The sequence below is a fragment of the Schistocerca serialis genome, chromosome 1, assembly GCF_023864345.2.
Source record: "Schistocerca serialis cubense isolate TAMUIC-IGC-003099 chromosome 1, iqSchSeri2.2, whole genome shotgun sequence".
NCBI classification, from domain to species: domain Eukaryota; kingdom Metazoa; phylum Arthropoda; class Insecta; order Orthoptera; family Acrididae; genus Schistocerca; species Schistocerca serialis.
In genome coordinates, this window is record NC_064638.1 from 318763737 (window position 1) to 318786590 (window position 22854).

The 22854-nt window shown below is 40.6% G+C and overlaps 1 protein-coding gene across 1 annotated transcript in view; it reads right to left on the bottom strand.

Annotated features, from left to right (window-relative positions):
• LOC126469756 (KAT8 regulatory NSL complex subunit 3) overlaps nt 1–22854 on the bottom strand; it is a 159305-nt gene that overhangs the window by 32845 nt on the left and 103606 nt on the right. The window contains exons 11-12 of the mRNA XM_050096976.1: nt 18695–18842; nt 3215–3401 (exon numbers count right to left, since the gene is read on the bottom strand). Coding sequence (XP_049952933.1) covers nt 3215–3401; nt 18695–18842 — 335 coding nt within the window. The remainder of the gene's footprint in view (nt 1–3214; nt 3402–18694; nt 18843–22854) is intronic.

The following is a 22854-nucleotide window of genomic DNA, read 5'->3' on the forward strand; positions in this document are numbered from 1 at the left end:
AATATGTCCACCATCATTCCTCAACAATAGCTGTAGTCGAGGAATAATGTTGTGAACAGCACTGTAAAGCATGTCCGGAGTTATGGTGAGGCATTGGTGTCGGATGTTGTCATTCAGCATGCCTAGAGATGTCGGTCAATCATGATACACTTGCGACTTCAGGTAACCCCAAAGCCAGTAATTGCACGGACTGAGGGTCTGGGGACCTGGGAGGCCAAGCATGACGAAAGTGGCAGCTGAGCACACGATCATCACCAAACGACGCGTACAAGAGGTCTTTCACGCGTCTAGCAATGTGTGTCAATTTTTACCTCTCTGTCTACATTATTCAGTGGTTTATTAAGTTATCAAATTTATACTGACTTTTTGATCACCCGGTACATTATTATCAAAAATTTCACACAGTATTTAATATTTCATTTGATACTGTATTTATCTTTGCTGTTATTTTGTGCACTGTATTAAGTAATTATGGTACTTTTCATACATTTGCTTATAAAGTCTCATATGTACATGAATAAAATGTGAGTAGGTAATAAACAAAAAAAAAAAAAAAAAATGAAGAAAGGCAACAAAAATTAAAAATATTTTACAAAATTAATAAATACAACAAAAAATTAAACTATACAACTCCCATGGGTATGTGACCTTGACGATGTGATGAGACTTGCTTGCTCTGAGGACACAGTAGGCTATAGAGGACAAGTTCAGCTGTACCAGGCAAGCAAGTAACCATAGATGAACCACATTAATGATGCCCAACTTAAGCAACATTATTTTGAAAGACAATATAAAATCTACATCAGATCAGTTGGCACTCGAGTTGACAAAAATCTATGTCTGTTGTCAAACTTTGGTGGTCTAGCATCAAAATTATGGTAGAGTAAAAGTTAGGAAACAGAATGAAAACTGCTCCTATCATAACATAAAAAAGGCGAACATGTCCTGGGCAGACTTAGCGATGCAAAGGAATCACGATAGTTTTTTGACTTATCTGGAAGCTTCAAAAGCATTTAAATCGAAACATCTTGACATATTTGCACCTTTTTATGAGTTAACCTACTTCCCCAGCACAATGAGCTCTCTCAGTTGCAAGATGTTGAGACACCTGCATCTTGCAATTTATAGGCTAAAGATGCTGATACCATGCCCAAAACCCAGAAGATTTGCCAGCCATCATAAACAATGTATAATATTATATGGCTGAAGAGGATACGTGTACCAGCTGAAAAAGTTTTTCGGGTGAAATAAAATTTCTTGGCATGGGTTTGTTCCTGGGGGGGAACAATACAGGGTGATTCAAAAAGAATACCAAAACTTTAAAAATGTGTATTTAATGAAAGAAACATAATATAACCTTCTGTTATACATCATTACAAAGAGTATTTAAAAATGTTTTTCACTCAAAAACAAGTTCAGAGATGTTCAATATGGCCCCCTCCAGACACTCGAGCAATATCAACCCGATACTCCAACTCGTTCCACACTCTCTGTAGCATATCAGGCGTAACAGTTTGGATAGCTGCTGTTATTTCTCGTTTCAAATCATCAATGGTGGCTGGGAGAGGTGGCCGAAACACCATATCCTTAACATACCCCCATAAGAAAAAATTGCAGGGGGTAAAATCAGGGCTTCTTGGAGGCCAGTGATGAAGTGCTCTGTCACGGGCTGCCTGGCGGCCGATCCATCGCCTCGGGTAGTTGACGTTCAGGTAGTTACGGACAGATAAGTGCCAATGTGGTGGCACTCCATCCTGCTGAAATATGAATTGTTGTGCTTCTTGTTCGAGCTGAGGGAACAGCCAATTCTCTAACATCTCCAAATACTGTAGTCCAGTTACAGTACCACCTTCGAAGAAAAAGGGACCAAAAACTTTATTGGCTGAAATGGCACAGAAAACGTTCACCTTAGGCGAGTCACGTTCATACTGAGTTGTTTCCCGTGGATTCTCAGTGCCCCATATACAGACATTGTGACGGTTGACTTTCCCGTTAGTGTGGAAAGTTGCTTCATCACTAAACACAATCTTTGAAACGAAAGATTCATCTGTTTCCATTTGAGCAAGGATAAAATCACAGAAATCGATTCTTTTAATCTTATCAGCTGCAGACAGTGCTTGAACCAATTTCAGACGATAAGGTTTCATAACTAACCTTTTTCGTAGGACTCTCCGTACAGTTGATTGTGGAATTTGCAGCTCTCTGCTAGCTCTGCGAGTCGATTTTCCTGGGCTGCGAACAAATGCTTGCTGGATGCGTGCTACATTTTCATCACTCGTTCTCGGCCGTCCAGAACTTTTCCCTTTGCACAAACACCCATTCTCTGTAAACTGTTTATACCAACGTTTAATACACCACCTATCAGGAGGTTTAACACCATACTTCGTTCGAAATGCACGCTGAACAACTGTCGTCAATTCACTTCTGCCGTACTCAATAACACAAAAAGCTTTCTGTTGAGCGGTCGCCATCTTAGCATCAACTGACGCTGACGCCTAGTCAACAGCGCCTCAAGCGAACAAATGTACAACTAAATGAAACTTTATAGCTCCCTTAATTCGCCGGCGGATAGTGCTCAGCTCTGCCTTTTGTCGTTGCAGAGTTTTAAATTCCTAAAGTTGTGGTATTCTTTTTGAATCACCCTGTATTACTTTTTTTTTCTGGGTGGGGGGGTTGATTATTTTCCCTGAAGGAACCATTTCTCCCCCAAAACCACACTCCCATTACATGTATGGTGAGAGGTGTAAGAATCAACAGACACAAACTTATGCACTTCTATTGAATGGTATGCATCTACAATAGGAAGTATCCGAGAGAAGGGGTGCATCTATAAAACGACATATCCCAGAGTGGAAATGTATGTATCCTTAACTTTAATTACATGTTGTGTCGTCTTGCACGACATGACATATGCCATATTGGATGACATTACGGCATGTGTCATGTTGTACACAAGACATCACATAATATGCTACTTGACACAATGCATTATATAATATGATGGGGTACTAATGCTAACAATTAATGAAAGTGTGAATAAGTCAAGATGTTTTGATTTAAATGTCTTTGAAGCTGCCATATAAGTCAAAAAGCTAGTTCCCTTCTTTCACATTGTTAACTCCGCTATGATAGGAGCATTTTTCCTTCCAGAATGCTTATGAATAAAGTTTTAAAATACAATTACAACATTAATGTAAAAAACTAAAGGTCTTACCAGAACGGGGACGCTTGACTGATGAAGAAGTCATCTCAGTGAACGGTAGTTTCCGTTTTCCTTCTAGCTTATTAGTTACACTATTTTCTGTAACACTACTTGCTGCTGTTACTGTATGATTGGTAATTGGTCTTAACTGTGGCCTTGGTGTTATTAACAAAGTTCCTAGAAATTCAGCTACTTCATCCTGTGAAAAAGAATTGGAATGCAACACCTTGAGAAAATTTTTAAATAATGCTATAATTCATACGTAAACACACAACATTAATCACTCCTCCAAACGATAATTGCTGCTCATTATTTGTCGACAACTAACAATGTGATAATTATTTTGATGGTTGTGCAGTTGGTGACTATGTGCCCTTATACTCCTGACATCACTTGCTAAGATCTGGGGGATCAACATTTAAAACAGACAATAACATCTGCTATTTCAGGAAGGGATAAAAATAATGCAATAACGAGTCCACAAGCTTTATCTACTCCTCTGAGTACAATACTTTTCTATGCGAAATTGCAGAACAATAATGGTTGTGTATGCAAAGCTTGGGTGAAGTTAACAATTTGAATAAAGTAACAATCATTCCTCTGACAATTAAATATTGCAATTAAACACTCAAAATACATATGGAATGTGTAGGAAGTGCACATATTCAGGAGTACAAATGGTATGGATGCCAATGTACGACCACAGGAAGTGTAATATATGAGGCATGTCTGTAAAATAAGGTCTCCATTTTCATTTTTCTTTGCAAATAGAAAAAACATTTACTGGCAATGAATATTGCATTGAAAGTCTGGCTTTCGGATATTTTCCAATGTTATCACCTTTGTGATCAACGTACATCTGCATGCATTGTGGCATTTTTTGTACACCCTTGTGATTGGAATCTCCCACTAGATTGCACAGGTAGCGCACAACCTCATTTTTCAACTTGTCGTCAGTCTGGAAATGCATTTCATTCAGGTGTGACTTCGACTCAAGAAACGTGAAATCACTAGGTGCCAAGTCTGTACTGTAGGGAGGATGGGTGCGGATGTCCCTTCTGAACTGGACTGGAGATAGGCTGTTTCATGGGTAGTATGGAGGTGTGTTATCATGATGAAAACATCAGCATTCCCCTCCTTCAATTTTGAATGGTACGATGCAATCATTTTAAAGTGTCACAGTGGTGAGCAGTGTTTATTATTGTGCTGGTAGGCATAAACTCTTACAGCAATACACCTTTTCTGTCCCAGAGCACACTGGACATCACTTAGCTGACAGAGAATGTTGGTTTGAATTTTTACAGTCTCACTGAACTTCAATGCTGCCACTGACAAGACTTTTCCTTAGTTTCAAGTCTCGTATAGCATACCCAGGATTCATCGTCAGTGACAACTGAACCCAAAAACTGCTTGCCCTGTTCTGCATAGTGCTCCAGGACTCTGTGAGCTGCTTCAACATGCTCCTGTTTACAGTCTTCAGTGAGCATTTTGGGGACCTACCTCGCACAAACCTTGCAATAATGCAAATGTCTGGTCAAAATCTTTCCAACTGAACTCTTACTGACTTCAGGAATCTGTTCACACAGCTCATCAACTGTGACACACCAATCTTCAATCATTTATTTCTCCACTTTTGCAATTGTTTCGGCCAAAACTGAAGGCCAACCAGAATGCTCTTTGTCATGGACATCTGTATGTCCATAATTGAGCTCTCTGACCCACTTTCATACATTTTTGACATCCATAGCTGTGGCCCATAGACTTCGCATGACTGACCATGAATGTCAATGGGGGTAGTACCCTTGGCACTCAAAAATGGATTACTATACACAACTCACATCTGACAAGAGAAGTGAGGGGGAGTCAAGACTGAGTGTCATATTGCGCTTGGGTTGGTGGTGATCTGAAGGACAAGAGCCAAGCTACATGCCAGTGTTGCCAGATCTCGCATAAAAGTGTTCCTCACAGCTCTAGCGTCTTTGAGACCTTATTTTATAAACACACCTCTTATCATGGGGTACATTGACACACATGAAGTCTCTTTCTGCAGCATTACCTGTATGGTCACAAGAAGAATCCCTTTTATACAGTAAATTTGTGCTTTGCTGATATCAAACAAAGCTTGCTGTGTTACTGAAAGATAAACTGGTGTTAGTTACATCATATCTATCACAAGTAGTAGATTAATAGTTCACCAAGCATAAAAAACTGATTCATTAGTTTCCACATATGACAATGTAAATCATTCATATAATCAATTGATGAAATAATGCACAAGTGACTAAAAGTTAAAATATTGAGGAAAATTCCCCCCCCCCCCCCCCCCCACCCACCCATTTCCGTTGCATGAATGTACAATCTTTCCTGCAGGGGTACCGGTATTGGCTCACACGTCCATTCTCAATCAACACACCTTGTTATTAACTGTAACTAGTCATACAATATGGTGACAAAAGGTACAAACAGCTTCTGTACAGAAAGTCAAACTTTGAACAACAAGTACTCTCATTGATAAGTCAACCTATGTGTCTACTGTTTTACCAGAACAGTTTGGTTGTCATTCTAGTGTCACATTAGACACGTGGGCTAGCTTACAAGTGAAAGAACTTGTCACCTACAATTAGACTTTCTGTACAGAAGCTATTCGTGCCTTTTGGCACTATTATGCATGACTAGTTACAGTTAATAACTGGTTTGTGGTTCGAGAATGGGCATGTCAGTCCAAAACTGGTAACCACTGCAGCAAAGATTGTATATTCATGCAACTGAGATGGACAAAATAATTTTAAAAAATTATCGGATTTCCTCAATACTATAATGACTGCAGGCCTACCGTCCCAAGGCAGCACGCCTCAAATCAACAAGGAAAATTATAGTTAAAATATGTGACGAGTAAAGATAAAAAGTCATATTCTTAGATTTATTAAAAATATATAAAACACCACTCACGAATTAGGCCTTAGGTCTGTTTCGACTGGCCTACCACTGCCTACAAGATAAGGAAATGATCTATGATTGTGGGACATACATTCTACATCTACATCTACATTGATACTCCGCAAGCCACCCAACGGTGTGTGGCGGAGGGCACTTTACGTGCCACTGTCATTACCTCCCTTTCCTGTTCCAGTCGCGTATGGTTCGCGGGAAGAACGACTGTCTGAAAGCCTCCGTGCGCGCTCTAATCTCTCTAATTTTACATTCGTGATCTCCTCGGGAAGTATAAGTAGGGGGAAGCAATATATTCGATACCTCATCCAGAAACGCACCCTCTCGAAACCTGGCGAGCAAGCTACACCGCGATGCAGAGCGCCTCTCTTGCAGAGTCTGCCACTTGAGTTTATTAAACATCTCCGTAACGCTATCACGGTTACCAAATAACCCAGTGACGAAACGCGCCGCTCTTCTTTGGATCTTCTCTATCTCCTCCGTCAACCCGACCTGGTACGGATCCCACACTGATGAGCAATACTCAAGTATAGGTCGAACGAGTGTTTTGTAAGCCACCTCCTTTGTTGATGGACTACATTTTCTAAGCACTCTCCCAATGAATCTCAACCTGGTACCCGCCTTACCAACAATTACTTTTATATGATCATTCCACTTCAAATCGTTCCGTACGCATACTCCCAGATATTTTACAGAAGTAACTGCTACCAGTGTTTGTTCCGCTATCATATAATCATACAATAAAGGATCCTTCTTTCTATGTATTCGCAATACATTACATTTGTCTATGTTAAGGGTCAGTTGCCACTCCCTGCACCAAGTGCCTATCCGCTGCAGATCTTCCTGTATTTCGCTACAATTTTCTAATGCAGCAACTTCTCTGTATACTACAGCATCATCCGCGAAAAGCCGCATGGAACTTCCGACACTATCTCCATATTGTCAATCCCTTCGGATGTTATTGTCAGTAAATGAATTCTGATGCAACTTCAACATGTGCAAACAAAACAACTGGCAAGATGCTGCTCAATAATGAAACCTCACTGTTCTTGGCCGAGTCACATGTTCATCCAGTGTAGTGCCACTAACAGGGTAAGAGTACAATTTGTGACAAGGTGTGAAGGAACACTGCATTAACTGCCTGGGAATGGTGCATGTGGCATGTTAACATTTGAGTTAAGACAACAAGCATGTGAAATTATTGCGTAACTTGTCAGTGCAGCAGTAATCCGTGATGCAGGCAATGCAATGTCTTCATCATCGAGGTTTCAATGGTGTTGCAGTACACAGCCAGGAGTGATGCACTGACAAAAATGCAATGCAACTTGTTATAAATAACCAATGATTCTTTAGCAAAGTTATTCAAAGTCCAGCAGTACCACCCGGTCACAGTGGCTATGCCAGATGAGGAGACAACATGGAGTTGTCAGCCGCAGCCATAGGTTCGAGTTGCCACCTGGGTACCTGCTTCTTGCACCAAGTCCTCCAACCAGATTTGCTGCCACAGTGCAGTGGGCCACCTGATCCAGTCCAGCAGCCACCAGACTCATGATGGAAGGCAACAGGTAGTGCCTTGGGCTCAGCAGCCACCTTCTGACAACAAGGTTGGTGAACCTCTTGCTGCTCACCTTGGCTGCTTGCATGTGGTCATTACCGAATCCCAGCAACCGCCATTGATGTCAGTGCTGTAGCCCACGCAAGACAGCCACGGGCCTGGCACCAGGTGCAGATGTCAGCAAAGCAAGGCACCGGCATTTGTTGAGCAGCCATCTGGGTGGACTCTAGCTGCAGGCTGACCGTCTACTGGCCCACCAAACCACAAAGTAAATGTGACAATTGACGATAAAGTGTTAATTTCAACAGCTGCTCCTTTCTGGGCCTCTCACTCAGCCTCACCCCACAGCCACTCAGCCTCCTGACTATGTAACTGCCCAGGTTGGCTAGACCAGCACAGAACTGTGCAATACTACAGACATCCTGTAACCTGGACTCATTGCACTGGGATCTCCGTTTGTTGTCAGTAATTCCAGTGCTGCTATCCTGTAGTGTTTGCACAATCCAAAGCCACTCCCATTTACAGACACATTAATTTTCACCTGTGTAACTTTACAAGCTCCATTCAAGTTATAACTTCTCTGACTGCAAATAGATAGAAACAGCTGGTACGTTTTGAAATACACGCATGCTCACTGTGAGTGAAAGAGAGAGATGGCAGCACTGTATCGCACACAAAACCTAGAGGCAGTGATGAGAGTGAGGACTGTTTTTGCCTTAAAAATGCAGTGTTTTTCATTATTCTAAAAATGACCCCAAAAAATTTTGGTCATACGTAAAATCTATGAATGCTACAAGTAATTCAATACCTTCTCTTGCTGACAGTACGGGTAATGAAACTGATGACGATAAACAGAAGGCCGAAATTCTTAACCTAGCTTTCAAAAACTCGTTTACGATAGAGGACATTCCCCCTTTCAATTATCGAACAAATGAAAGGATGGCTGACATAGTGTTTAGTGTATTTGGGATTGTAAAACAGTTAAGATCCTTAGACGCCAGAAAGGCATCTGGCCAAGGATGTAGAGCGTATGTTATTACCACCAACTTTCAAATTGCATAATGATCATCATTCAAAGATATGGGAAATAAGAGCTCGTACTGAGGCATTCAGACAGTCGTTTTTCCCTCGCGTGATCCGCGAGTGGAACAGAGGGGGGGAAATATGACTTTGGCATGAATTAACTTTGGCGTGAATTGTGCCCTCCGCCACATACTGCTTGGTGGCTAGCAGAGTATATATGTAGATGTAGATTACAAAAACTGTGTGTAATCATTTGTTTTCCCAATTTCACCAAATGAAGTTCATCACCAGTTCAGTGACACATGTGGTGATGGTATCATGGATGTGTCTGATGATGTTTGTGAGTGTGACAGTTTAAAGAAGATAGAATGTCATGCAACAACACGAGCTGGTATAACAACATGATTAAGCAAGAGGAGAAAGTTGATTTGAAGGATCGCAAAAGTAGTATGGAACACATTGCCTACAAGTAAACACTTCAATGGGATCTGTGCACAGAATCGTGCATGAAGACATGAAAATACATAAAATGTCTTCCAGGTGGGTTCACAAATGCTGACAGACAAGACTGTGCACGTTGCACACAACCAGGCAATGACGACACAAGATGATAAAATGGGACTTTCTTTTCACTGACTGTGACAATGGATGAGACATGAATGCCATTTTTCAATCTTGAAATCAAGAGCCAGTCAGCTCAGTGGAAGCACACACATCCACCAACACGAAAAAAATTCGGGTACGTTTCAGTGTTGATAAAATTATGGTGGGTGTGGTCTGGAAAAGCGGTGGTGTATTCCTTACTCACTGCATACCAAAGGGCACTATGGTTAAATGTGCATGCTACCAAGATCTTTTGAATAACAAGCTCCTTCCAGCATTACTTGAAAAACAATCGCAAAAGGCTACATGTGTGTTCTTCCGTCAAGACAATGTACCATTGCATAGGATGAATGTGACACTTCAGTTTCTTTGTGATAACAACTTTAAAGTGATTTTTTATGCTTCCTACGTGCCTGGCTTGGTTCCTAGTGACTTTCAGTTGTTTCCAATGATGAAAGAAACTCTCCTTGGCCACTCAGACACTAGTTGCATCACTATTGCATCAGCAATTTTCCAGACATCAAATCAAACTCCTAAAGAAGCATTCACAGCAGCCATGGAATAATTGTGTCAAAGTTGTGAAAAATGTGTATGGCTGCAGAGAGATTATGTTGAGAACTGATGCAAGTTTCACAGTTTTTGTGTGATTAGATTGTGAGATAAACAGAAAATAGAAGCTTTCAAAATGTTCTGCTACAGAACAATGCTGCAGATGAGATGGGTTGATCACATAACTAATTAGGTAACTAGGACACATAACTAATTAGGAGATACTGAAAAGAATTTGGGGAGACAAGAAATTTGTGGCACAACTTGACCAAAAGGAGAGCTCAGGTGGTAGACATATTCTAAGACATCAAGGGATCGCAAATTTAGTACTGGAGGGAAGTTTGGGTGGTAAAAACCGTAGAGTTACACGAAGAGTAAGCAGATTCAGAAAGATATAGGTTGCATTAGTAATCTGTAGATGTAGAGGCCTGCACAAAATAGAGTAGCATGGAGAGCTACATCAAAACAGTCTTCGGACCAAAGACAACAACAAGTGATTGTGAGAAAAGAAACCAATGTCATAACTTGAATGCTCAAAGTGTGAGAGCACTGTAGAAAGTTCATTCAAAATGTACAGTAGACACATCTCACAACTGATAGTAAATTAATTCACATTCCGTTCCGTGCAGTGGTTCCTAAGCTAGAAGTGACCATCTGGTACCAATGAAATGACAACAGTACCTTAAGAAAGGAATATTCCTCAATACTCACTGACCCCCGTAAAGCAACAGTACATGTTTTTCAGTAGTAATTTACACCTCATAAAAAAGGCAAGCCTCATTCTCAGCCCAGGGAAAGAAAGATATGTTCAACAGCAGATATCAGAAATAATGTGCAAGCTTCATGTCATGTCGTGTGTGTGTGTGTGTGTGTGTGTGTGTGTAAGAGAGAGAGAGAGGTGGGGAGATGGCGTGGAGGGGGGTGGGGGGGTGGGGGGGTGGGGTGGTGGGGGGAAGTGCAGAAACAAATATGTTCTCTCTCTCTCTCTCTCTCTCTCAAATGTTAAGATAAATTTTGTCTATGCCATCTCCAAAATTTTACAGGCATTTTAAGGAGCTCGGTTTTGTGAATATAAAAATGCCAAACAAGACAAGTGGTCCCTTTTTATACGAGAGTCATAAATGCCTACAGATGTGGCAGCAACAAAAATCTATACCTACAGTACATGTAAACTCTATTGTTGCTGCCAGAAACAAAGAACATGAAGTAGCAATGGGTACACATGACTGGCTATATGTCCCTAAGAATAGTAATGCTAACATAGTACCTCCCAAAACTAAATATATCCACTTTGAGCTCATCTGTCGCTGAAAAGATAATGTACATTGCAAAATGGATGTTGATGGACATGAATTTGCACACCACATCTTTCCAAAAGAAAATGGATCCACTCAGTTTCCTGGCGCAGTAATTCCAGAACAAAGGGCAAAAATGCTGTTTGTGTACAATTGTGATCCCTTTCAGGCCAAAATATTTTAGAACTAGAAAATCAGATTCTCTGACCACTATAAAATACAGGATCTCAGTAATGTACTTTTGGGGGGTTTAGTGAACTCAAAATTTTAGGTTGTTTTGGGCCCCCTAATGGGTTCAAAATCAAAGTTTGGTCTGAAATATGCCACAACATGTAATAAAAATATCAATTTTTGGGAAAAAAAGAAAAACTGTGTAGTGTCTGCTAATTTTTCTTAATCTGGAGCCAATTTATTTGATTTTAAATGTTTGTACACTGTTGTTGTTGTGGTCTTCAGTCCTGAGACTGGTTTGATGCAGCTCTCCATGCTACTCTATCCTGTGCAAGCTTCTTCATCTCCCAGTACCTACTGCAGACTACATCCTTCTGAATCTGCTTAGTGTATTCATCTCTTGGTCTCCCTCTACGATTTTTACCCTCCACGCTGCCCTACTATACTAAATTGGTGAGCCCTTGATCCCTCAGAATATGTCCTACCAACCGATCCCTTCTTCTGGTCAAGATGTGCCACAAACTCCTCTTCTCCCCAAATCTATTCAATACCTCCTCATTAGTTATGTGATCTACCCATCTAATATTCAGCATTCTTCTGTAGCACCACATTTCGAAAGCTTCTATTCTCTTCTTGTCCAAACTATTTATCGTCCATGTTTCACTTCCATACATGGCTACACTCCATACAAATACTTTCAGAAATGACTTCCAGACACTTAAATCTATACCCAACTTAATTCGACTACATTCCATTATCCTTGTTTTGCTTTTGTTGATGTTCATCTTATACCCTCCTTTCAAGACACTGTCCATTCCATTCAACTGCTCTTCCAAGTCCTTTGCTGTCTCTGACAGAATTACAAAAAAATGGCTCTGAGCACTATGGGACTCAACTGCTGTGGTTATAAGTCCCCTAGAACTTAGAACTACTTAAACCTAACTAACCTAAGGACAGCACACAACACCCAGCCATCACGAGGCAGAGAAAATCCCTGACCCCGCCGGGAATCGAACCCGGGCGTGGGAAGCGAGAACGCTACCGCACGACCACGAGATGCGGGCAACAGAATTACGATGTCATCGGCGAACCTCAAAGTTTTTATTTCTTCTCCATGGATTTTAATACCTACTCTGAACTTTTCTTTCGTTTCCTTTACTGCTTTCTCAATATACAGATTGAATAGCATCAAGGAGAGGCTACAACCCTGTCTCACTCCCTTCCCAAGCACTGCTTCCCTTTCATGTCCCTCGACTCTTATAACTGCCACCTGGTTTCTGTACAAATTGTAAATAGCCTTTCGCTCCCTCTATTTTACCCCTGCCACCTTCACCTTCAGAATTTGAAAGAGAGTATTCCAGTCAACATTGTCAAAAGCTTTCTCTAAGTCTACAAATGCTAGAAACGTAGGTTTGCCTTTCCTTAATCTTTCTTCTAAGATAAGTCGTAGGGTCAGTATTGCCTCACGTGTTCCAACATTTCTACAGAATCCAAACTGATCTTCCCCGAGGTCCGTTTCTACCAGTTTTTCCATTTGTCTGTAAAGAATTCGTGTTAGTATTTTGCAGCTGTGACTTATTAAACTGATAGTTCGGTAATTTTTGCATCTGTCTACACCTGCTTTCTTTGGGATTGGAATTATTATATTCTTCTTGAAGTCTGAGGGTATTTCGCCTGATCTTGCTCACCAGATGGTAGAGTTTTGTCAGGCCTGGCTCTCCCTAGGCTGTCAGTAGTTCTAATGGAATGTTGTCTACTCCCGGGGCCTTGTTTCGACTTGGGTCTTTCAGTGCTCTGTCAAACTCTTCACGCAGTATCATATCTCCCATTTCATCTTCATCTACATCCTCTTCCACTTCCATAATCTTGTCCTCAAGAACATCGCTCCTGTATAGACCCTCTATATACTCCTTCCACCTTTCTGCTTTCCCTTCTTTGCTTAGAAATGGGTTTCCATCTGAGTTCTTGATATTCATGCAAGGGGTTCTCTTTTCTCCAAAGGTCTCTTTAATTTTCCTGTAGGCAGTATCTATCTTACCCCTCATGAGATAAGCCTCTACATCCTTACATTTGTCCTCTAGCCATCCGTGCTTAGCCATTTTGCACTTCTTGTCAACCTCATTTCTGAGACGTTTGTATTCCTTTTTGCCTGCTTTACTTACTGAATTTAATTAATGAAAGGAGAAAATACAAAAATGCAGTATCTCTTCTGTTACCCCAGGATTTCTACTAGCCCTCGTCTTTTTACCTAATTGATCCTCTGCTGCCTTCACTATTTCATTCCTCAAAGCTATCCATTCTCCTTCTCCTGTATTTCTTTCCTCCATTCCTGTCAACTGTTCCGTTATGCTCTCCCTGCAACTCTGTACAACCTCTGGTTCTTTCAGTTTATCCAGGTCCCATCTCCTTAAATTCCCACCTTTTTGCAGTTTCTTCGGTTTTAATTTACAGTTCATAACCAATAGATTGTGTCAGAGTCCACATCTGCCCCTGGAAATGTCTTACAATTTAAAATCTGGTTCCTAAATCTCTGTCTTACCATTATATAATCTATCTGAAACCTTCTTGTATCTCCAGGGTTCTTCCATGTATACAACCTTCTTTCATGATTCTTGAACCAAGTGTTAGCTATGATTAAGTTATGCTATGTGAAAAATTCTACCAGGCGACTTCCTCTTGCATTTCTTAGCGCCAATCGATATTCACCTACTATGTTTCCTTCTCTTCCTTTCCCTACTGTCGAATTCCAGTCACCCATGACTATTAAATTTTCGTCTCCCTTCACTACCTGAATAATTTCTTTTATCTCATCATACATTTCATCAATTTCTTCAGCATCTGCAGAGCTAGTTGGCATATAAACTTGTACTACTGTAGTAGGTGTGGGCTTCGTGTCTATCTTGGCCACAATAATGTGTTCACTATGGTGTTTGTAGTAGCTTACCCGGACTCCTATTTTTTTATTCATTATTAGACCTTCTCCTGCATTACCCCTATTTGATTTTGTATTTATAACCCTGTATTCACCTGACCAAAAGTCTTGTTCCTCCTGTCACCAAACCTCACTAATTCCCACTATATCTAACTTTAATCTATCCATTTCACTTTTTAAATTTTCTAACCTACCTGCCCGATTAAGGGATCTGACATTCCACTCTCCGATCCGTAGAACACCAGTTTTCTTACTCCTGATAACGACGTCCTCTTGAGTAGTCCCAGATCGCAGATCCTAATGGGGGACTATTTTACCTCCGGAATATTTTACCCAAGAGGACGCCATCATCATTTAATCATACAGTAAAGCTGCATGCCCTCGGGAAAAATTACTGATGTAGTTTCCCCTTGCTTTCAGCCGATCGCAGTACCAGCACAGCAAGGCCGTTTTGGTTAGTGTTACAAGGCCAGGTCAGTCAATCATCCAGACTGTTGCCCCTCTTCAGGAACCACACATTTGTCTGGCCTCTCAACAGATACTCCTCCGTTGCGGTTACACCTACAGTACGGCTATCTGTATTGTTGAGGCACGCAATCCTCCCCACCAACGGCAAGGTCCATGGTTCATGGGGGAGGGGGGGGCAGGGGGGGCAGGGGGGGAGGATGTTTACACTATGATGTGCTATATACCAAAAGGCGTTAGCCACTTAATGTGTAATGTTAACTTAAAGAAAAAGGACTTTTTCAGGGTAATATAAACACACACAATTTGTTTCTTAAATATGTGAAATCAAACAATGGCAACAAAGTGAAACTTTAACACACATTATCTCAAAACACTGTTGCTTGTTGGTGGAGTACAACAGTACCTCCATTATGACAGCTGCCACCCATTCCACATCAAACGGTCCCTTCCCTACAGCCTAGGTCTTCGTGGCAAACGAATCTGCTCCAGTCCGGAATCCCTGAACCATTACACCAACAACCTGAAAACAGCTTTTGCATCCCACAACTACCCTCCTGACCTGGTACAGAAGCAAATTACCAGAGCCACTTCCTCATCTCCTCAAACCCAGAACCTCCCACAGAAGAACCCCAAAAGTGCCCCACTTGTGACAGGATACTTTCCGGGACCGGATCAGACTCTGAATGTGGCTCTCCAGCACAGATACGGCTTCCTCAAATCCTGCCCTGAAATGAGATCCATCCTTCATGAAATACTCCCCACTCCACCAAGAGTGTCTTTCCGCCATCCACCTAACTTCGTAACCTCTTGGTTCATCCCTATGAAATCCCCAAACCACCTTCCCTACCCTCTGGCTCCTACCTTTGTAACCGCCCCCGGTGTAAAACCTGTCCCATGCACCCTCCCACCACCACCTACTCCAGTCCTGTAACCCGGAAGGTGTACACGATCAAAGGCAGAGCCACGTGTGAAAGCACCCACGTGATTTACCAACTGACCTGCCTACACTGTGAAGCTTTCTATGTGGGAATGACCAGCAACAAACTGTCCATTCGCAGGAATGGACACAGGCAGACAGTGTTTGTTGGTAATGAGGATCACCCTGTGGCTAAACATGCCTTGATGCACAGCCAGCACATCTTGGCACAGTGTTACACCGTCCGGGTTATCTGGATACTTCCCACTAACACCAACCTGTCAGAACTCCGGAGATGGGAACTTGCCCTTCAGTATATCCTCTCTTCTCGTTACCCACCAGGCCTCAGTCTCCGCTAATCTCAAGTTGCCGCCACTCATACCTCACCTGTCATTCAACAACATCTTTGCCTCTGTACTTCCGCCTCAACTGACATCTCTGCCCAAACTCTTTGCCTTTACAAATGTCTGCTTGTGTCTGTGTATGTGTGTGTGTGTGTGTGTGTGTGTGTGTGTGTGTGTGTGTGTGTGTGTGGGCGCGCGCGCGCGCACGAGTGTATACCTGTCCTTTTTTCTTCCTAAGGTAAGTCTTTCCGCTCCTGGGATCGGAATGACTCCTTACCCTCTCCCTTAAAACCCACATCCTTTTGTCTTTCCCTCTCCTTCCCTCTTTCCTGATGAAGCAACCGTGGGTTGCGAAAGCTTGAATTTTGTGTGTACGTTTGTGTTTGTTTGTGTATCTATCAACATGCTAGCGCTTTTGTTTGGTAAGTTACATCATCTTTGTATATGTGCACAATAATCTGGGGCCATGCCTATTGGGGATGGTTGAATGGTCTGTTTAAGATACACGCCACGTAATGCAACATAGTAGTACTCAGCTGAGTGGCACAGCATTTTACAACAAATAAATGCATATGTTTGTTTATTAGCTAAAACCCAAACGATAGAATAATGCGGACACTTTTAATGTGGCAAATTTGGTGGCGGAAGTTTTGAACTATGGTCACATCGAGTACCAGTAGAGTTCGGGCTTGAGCTGTGTATTCTATAACAATGAATACAATCAGTTTTTGACAAATAATTTAATTGGATTGATAAATAAATAGTCTACTGATCAAGCAGTGGCAGAACCTCACAGGAGGTTATAATTAGGCAAGCTTCTCAGACAGAAGGGTTGAAGGGGAAGGAAGAGGGGTAAAGGAAAAGAACTGGAGAACTCTAGGAATTGGGGAAGATTTCGGAAAAGTCAGCCAAACTGCAGCTCCGGGGAGGAAAGATCTTTCCTTCTCATCCCATGTAATGTCTTGCCTGAACCGTGGTACTGGCTTACTTTCCCGAAATCTACCCGTTTTCTTAGATCTCTTCAGTTCTTTTCCTTCACCCTTCTTCCTTCCCCTTTGACCCTTCTGCCTGAAGAAGAAACCACTGGCTCGGAAAGCTTGCCTAATTATAACCTCATTTTACATGTGTGTTCTGTTGCCGCGTGTTGAGTTGATTTTTCAGTTAACAATACTCTGTTACCCTCAACAAGCAATTGCACAGAAAGCGTCCCTGAATTTTCTGTGTTGTGCATTGCTTGTTGCTTTCTTTTCTCATTTCGAAGTAAGTGAAGCAAAGAATCCTGGTCCATCACAATTTTTGATTACCACCCTTACAACACCAGAAGAGATTGGCGATGTCTGTAACAATGTATCAGTTGCTTCAGGCCGGTGCCCTGCTAAAGGAATGTGGGACTTGTTTCCCTGGAACACTCCTCTCTAATCTGGCGGCCAAAATTCTGGGTTGTTTACACTCACAGGCATCTGCCACTATAGCCTATAGTGCCAGCACTCTGTGCTATAATGACTGGAAAACACAATCTGTGGCTTTCTTCAAGTGTGCTGAAATCCTTCCCCTAAAGTAAAAATGTAGTTACCATATATTTGGTTCTACTTCCACTCTAAATAACTTATCAGCTCAAATCTTCAGTGTTGTCAAGCATGTGTTGCACAGATATGAATGTCCACAAAAGGTTGAAATTAATAGTCTGCAGATTTTGTAATTATCTAACTGAGCAAAGAAGACAAGTAATATCCAGAAACACCTTCATTCGGCGACACATTCAGTTCACTGACAAGGAAAATGCTGCTGCTTTTCTACATAACAATCATTCTTGAAAGCATAAGTACTGCCAAATGGAGAAAAAAGCCATTTCAGAACAAAAGCAAGCACAAAAATTTACCAATCAGCACTTTTTTTAACAATCAGTTTGAAAAAAAAAAAACCTCAAATTTTGCCAAAAATAGATGCTACATTTTCCGGTCCCTTCTTTTAAGACTTAAAAATTTGTAACAAAATAAAAAATCTTTCCGAGTGTAGGGTTTAGTGTGTCATGCTTTCTGAGGACCAGGAAACTTTCCTTCTTTTTACCTGAAAGATAAATAAGTAGGTAAGGCAGGTGCAATGAACACTGTGTCTTTTAAGAACCATTGCATCAGTTTCAAATGCAGAGGGTGAAATGAGCATATTTAACAGTCTGGCTGATTGATTATTGTTATGGAAGATCTGAACAAGAGGGCAAACAGGTAAATTTATAAAACTGCAAGAGTGAGTATATCTCTAATTTTAAGGTTCTGATTCATGAAGCTGTCACCGATTCAATGATTTCAAACCTGCTATAGCAGATGGGTCTCTGGAATTTTGATACAGGGTAAGAAAATGCACAGGCTTTTCCAAAAGTAACCAAATACATGATAAATATATATTTATATAAATATTAATAAATACTTAATATTAATAAATATTTAATATTTAATAATTAATTTAATATTAATAAATATTTAATAAATATTTATATAAATATAAATATTTATTTTTCCCACGTGGGATGTTTCCCTCTATTATATTCAAATACATGACAATGTTTACAGCACAGATAGATCATTCTGCTTCATATCAATGTTTGTTCTTATAATGTGGCACAAAATCACTAACTGCATTAATTTAACATTACTTTTCTAATTACTCAAATATTTTTAGTAACAACCAACCATTATGCAATAGTCCACCATTGTCTGTGTTACACCTGCTCTAAATTTGGTTAACTTTGACATCCTGAGCTGGTCATCAGCAGCTCCAACCACCACCAATCCTGTTTCCACTCTCATTTTCTCTCTTATTTCTTCTATGTCTTCACATCTGAAACAAAGCATATATCAAACAAAGCCATACAACTCATACATGTCAAGTAGATTAATACAAGCACTGAGCCTTCTCCAATGGCCATTTGAAGCCGCAAACCAACTGAGTAATCTTAAAGAGATTTTAGTATCTTTAGTTTTTAACTTGCATTGAGTGGAAAATGATGTGAACTGTGTATTTCTTGGTCAACCTTCAGTTGAAAACAAAAGCATAATGTCTTAATTATAAATTCCAAACGTTTGGGGAAAAACTGTGATTTATCTTTGTACTTTAATTTCCAGCCCCATTCCCCTAATTACATTTATGACTTAGTGCTCCATTACTGGTTGCAATAGAAAAGTTATTTATTCTAGTATTTATACCACATTTGCTTTCAGAGTAGTAATAATTTAACAAATTTTCTGTTTATAAGATACAGTGCAATTCAGCCTGAGGATGGTTTTATAATGAAACATAATGTGTTAAATGTTCTTTGCACATTGTCATTAAAGCACCTACACTGACAGCAAAACCATTATCAGGTCAGTTGTTTGTGTGTGTGTGTGTGTGGGGGGGGGGGGGGGGGGGCAGGGACAAGGGGAGGAGAAAGGATTAGTGATGTAGTCCAAGCTAAGATTGGGGAAGGATAGGGGTGGAAATTAGCTATGCCTTTTCAAAGGAACTGACCCTCCATTTGCCTTAAGCAATTCTGAGGATCACAAACAACATAAATTTGAATGGCTGTGTGGTGTTACTTTGCTCAACAGTAGGGGGTGAGGAGGAGAGAACAACTACTATATGATGCTGCTGCATGGTCAAAGGCAAAATAAACATAACTGATCATCACTAGGTAGTGCACAATACACAAAATGTCAAGGATCTGTGGGTCGATTGAAAACACAAATTGTCTTGCATCAAGGTAGAACCACAGCTTCTCCATTACATTTTGCAGACACGGCCCAAACAGGAGAAGATTAAAAGGGTATAATAACTGAAGCTTAAGAGTACTTTTGCAAAAGAAACAAAGACAATACTAACTTATTTGTGACACATCCTTGTTGCTATTCAGTTTTTCGGACATTTTTATGTCAATGTAGATAAAATGTGGGTCAGTTTCTTTTCTAGTGTCATACAAACTACAAGCACTGATATAATACAAAGAGCTAAGATTACATGTGAGGTGCATACACAACTCAAAAATGTTAACATTCTGCTTTTAGTCATTAACAGCTGGTACGATGTATAGACTTGAAATGCCAGAAGTGAACATGGATGGAGGATTTAATGACTGAAAATTTTGGGAATGGAAACAGTAGCCAGGCACCAGTGCTTGAAAATCATGCTAATGACAATACTAATGTCTACACAGTGTTCGTCCCAATTCTATTGATTTTATAATAAGGCATTTTAGATAGCATTTTTACCTTTCAAAATACTAATTCCTGTCAATATTTGAGACTAATGAGGATAACCTGCTTAACTAACAGTGAATTAGCAATTTTTGGATTATGGCTGATGTTGAAATAAGTAAAACAAAACAGAAAGGAGAGAATACATCTGTCAGATTGAAACATTATTGTTATTTGATGTGTGACAAGGAAATTAAAGGTAAGCCAAACTCATGATAAATAGTGGAGAGGAGAGAGAGAGAGAGAGAGAGAGAGAGAGAGAGAGAGAGACTACCTAACTGAGACAGGAGATGTATCTATAATCTGTTTCTCTGTACCCACAACGTGACAATCAGGATAATTGACATCTACACATTAATATTATCCAGTAATAGCCAAATAAACAGCATTAAACAAGCAATAAAACACCAACAATCAAACTGTAATAAAAATATAATAGGAAAATGGTAAAAGATTAACTTGCATGTGGTGCTGACGGATTCATTAAAGTACATTGTCACCATGACGCATGCCCAACTGAAAATTCATGGAGGTGAAATCCAAACAGGTGCACAGATAACTTGAGGGATAGTTTAGCCTATAAATTATCCAGACTGATCAATCCAATATTGACGGAAAACGGTACCTTCGGAGATAACTATTTAGTTTGTAGCAGTATGGTTGTAATTATTCCAATTAAGGAGTCATCCCTAACTGGCAAATCACAGTTCATATTCCTAAGTATCAAGAATCTATACAAGAATCTACACAAAAAAGTGCCAGTGGATGAAGTACTTCCAACTAACATCCTCAAACATAAACCACTATCAATAAGTGAAACCATGGAATTTATCAAGCTGCTGGAAATAATTTTAAAATATAACTAATTCTCATTTAACAATAAATTTGATGCATGAGAAAATGTTTTGGGATAAAGTATTTCTGGTATTAATGAAGACATATTTATAAAATCACCTTGGAGAGAAAATTCTACAGAGGGCCAACATTCAATAAACACGATTTTCCATTACAGGTGTTACATCGGCAACACCGCAATCACTATAGCCCAATAAATATACTTGATAGTTGACACTTCACGCATTGTAGCTGGTCTCCTACAATGAGAGCACTCACCGTCACAACCAAAGCGTTCGCTGTTTCCCAACTGCCACAAAACACACACACACACACACACACACACACACACACTTGTTTTGTATGTAGCACTAACCAATCACTACTGGATCTTTCTGCACAAGATGCAACTCAGGATCAAATATACAGTAATTATACATACAGAGAGCAGCTTATATTAAATAAGCTCCACAGAATATCGTCACAGAAGAAGCTGAGTAGCTCCGTGGTGTAGTGGTTATGATACTAACCTATTGCATGCAGGTTCAAAACTCACGTGGACTGTACAATTAAATTTCTATATTTGGTTCGAGTACATTCTAGAAGTATCCAAAAATGTCAAGGATCATTGTACTGGAATGTTCTGTAGCTACGTATGTACTGTATGTGTTCTGGCTGGAGGCAGTTCGCTCCGCACTCTTCTATGTGCAAGTGCTGAATAAACCTTCGTTACGTGAAGTCAGTGTTCGTCATTCATCTAATTACACCTTCTTCTATGTAACATTCTTCTGGTGGAGACACTGGGTACTGGAACTTGTGATAGTGTACATTATCGACGACACAGTGGCTCCTATCATGCCATGACAGAGCCGCCGTTTACGTGGTGAGAAACCAGAGTTCAAGACATATTCAACAGATTGCAACCTATTAGAGACAGAAGAAGCAGTGGACATTACAATGACAGCAACTGTGTGTCATCACATGAGACATCCTTCTGGGTTCTCTGGTGATGATGGCCAAGATCCAAACAAGCGGCTGAAGGTATATGATCGTATAGCCAAATTTAACAAATGGGATGACACCGTGTGTTTGGCTAACATATTTTTCTACTTGGAGGGTACTGCCAAGCATTGGTATGAGAACAACGAGGAGAAGTTCACAAACTGGGAAGTATTCCAGGTGGAACTGCGCAAGCATTTCGGCAACACGCAATGACAGAAGTGCAAGACAGAAGATAAATTAAAGTGCAGGGCACAGCGCCCAGGAGAAACTACAGCATCCTATATTAAGAAGTCTTGGAGCTATGTAAAAAAGTGAAACCTAAAATGAAGGATGAAGATAAGGTTGCACATCTCATGAAGGGTGTTGCTGAGGACATGTATCAAGTACTACTCCTGAAGGAGGTTTCAACAGCAGACAACTTCATAAAATGGTGCCAGTATATTGAGACAATGCATCAAACAAGAATTACATGCAAGAAGTTTGAACGGCTTCAAAATCTCATATCGATGTCTGTGATGGATGAAGGAACTGATTTCACAAGTGTTCATCAGATAGTGAGAGAGGAAGTTCAGAAGGCACTTGGGTTGCACGGCAAGCAAAAAACCGAGACATTTCAAGAGGTCATATGGGAGGAAGTGGAACAGACATTGAACCCAATCTCTCATCCTTCATTTCCTTTTAAAACGGTGAAAAAGTCGAAACTCAGGCGAAGTCACATTCCTACAATGCCGCATGAAGAATATGTTTGGGCACCAAGGAAGACTGACATCTGGGGGACGCAGGAT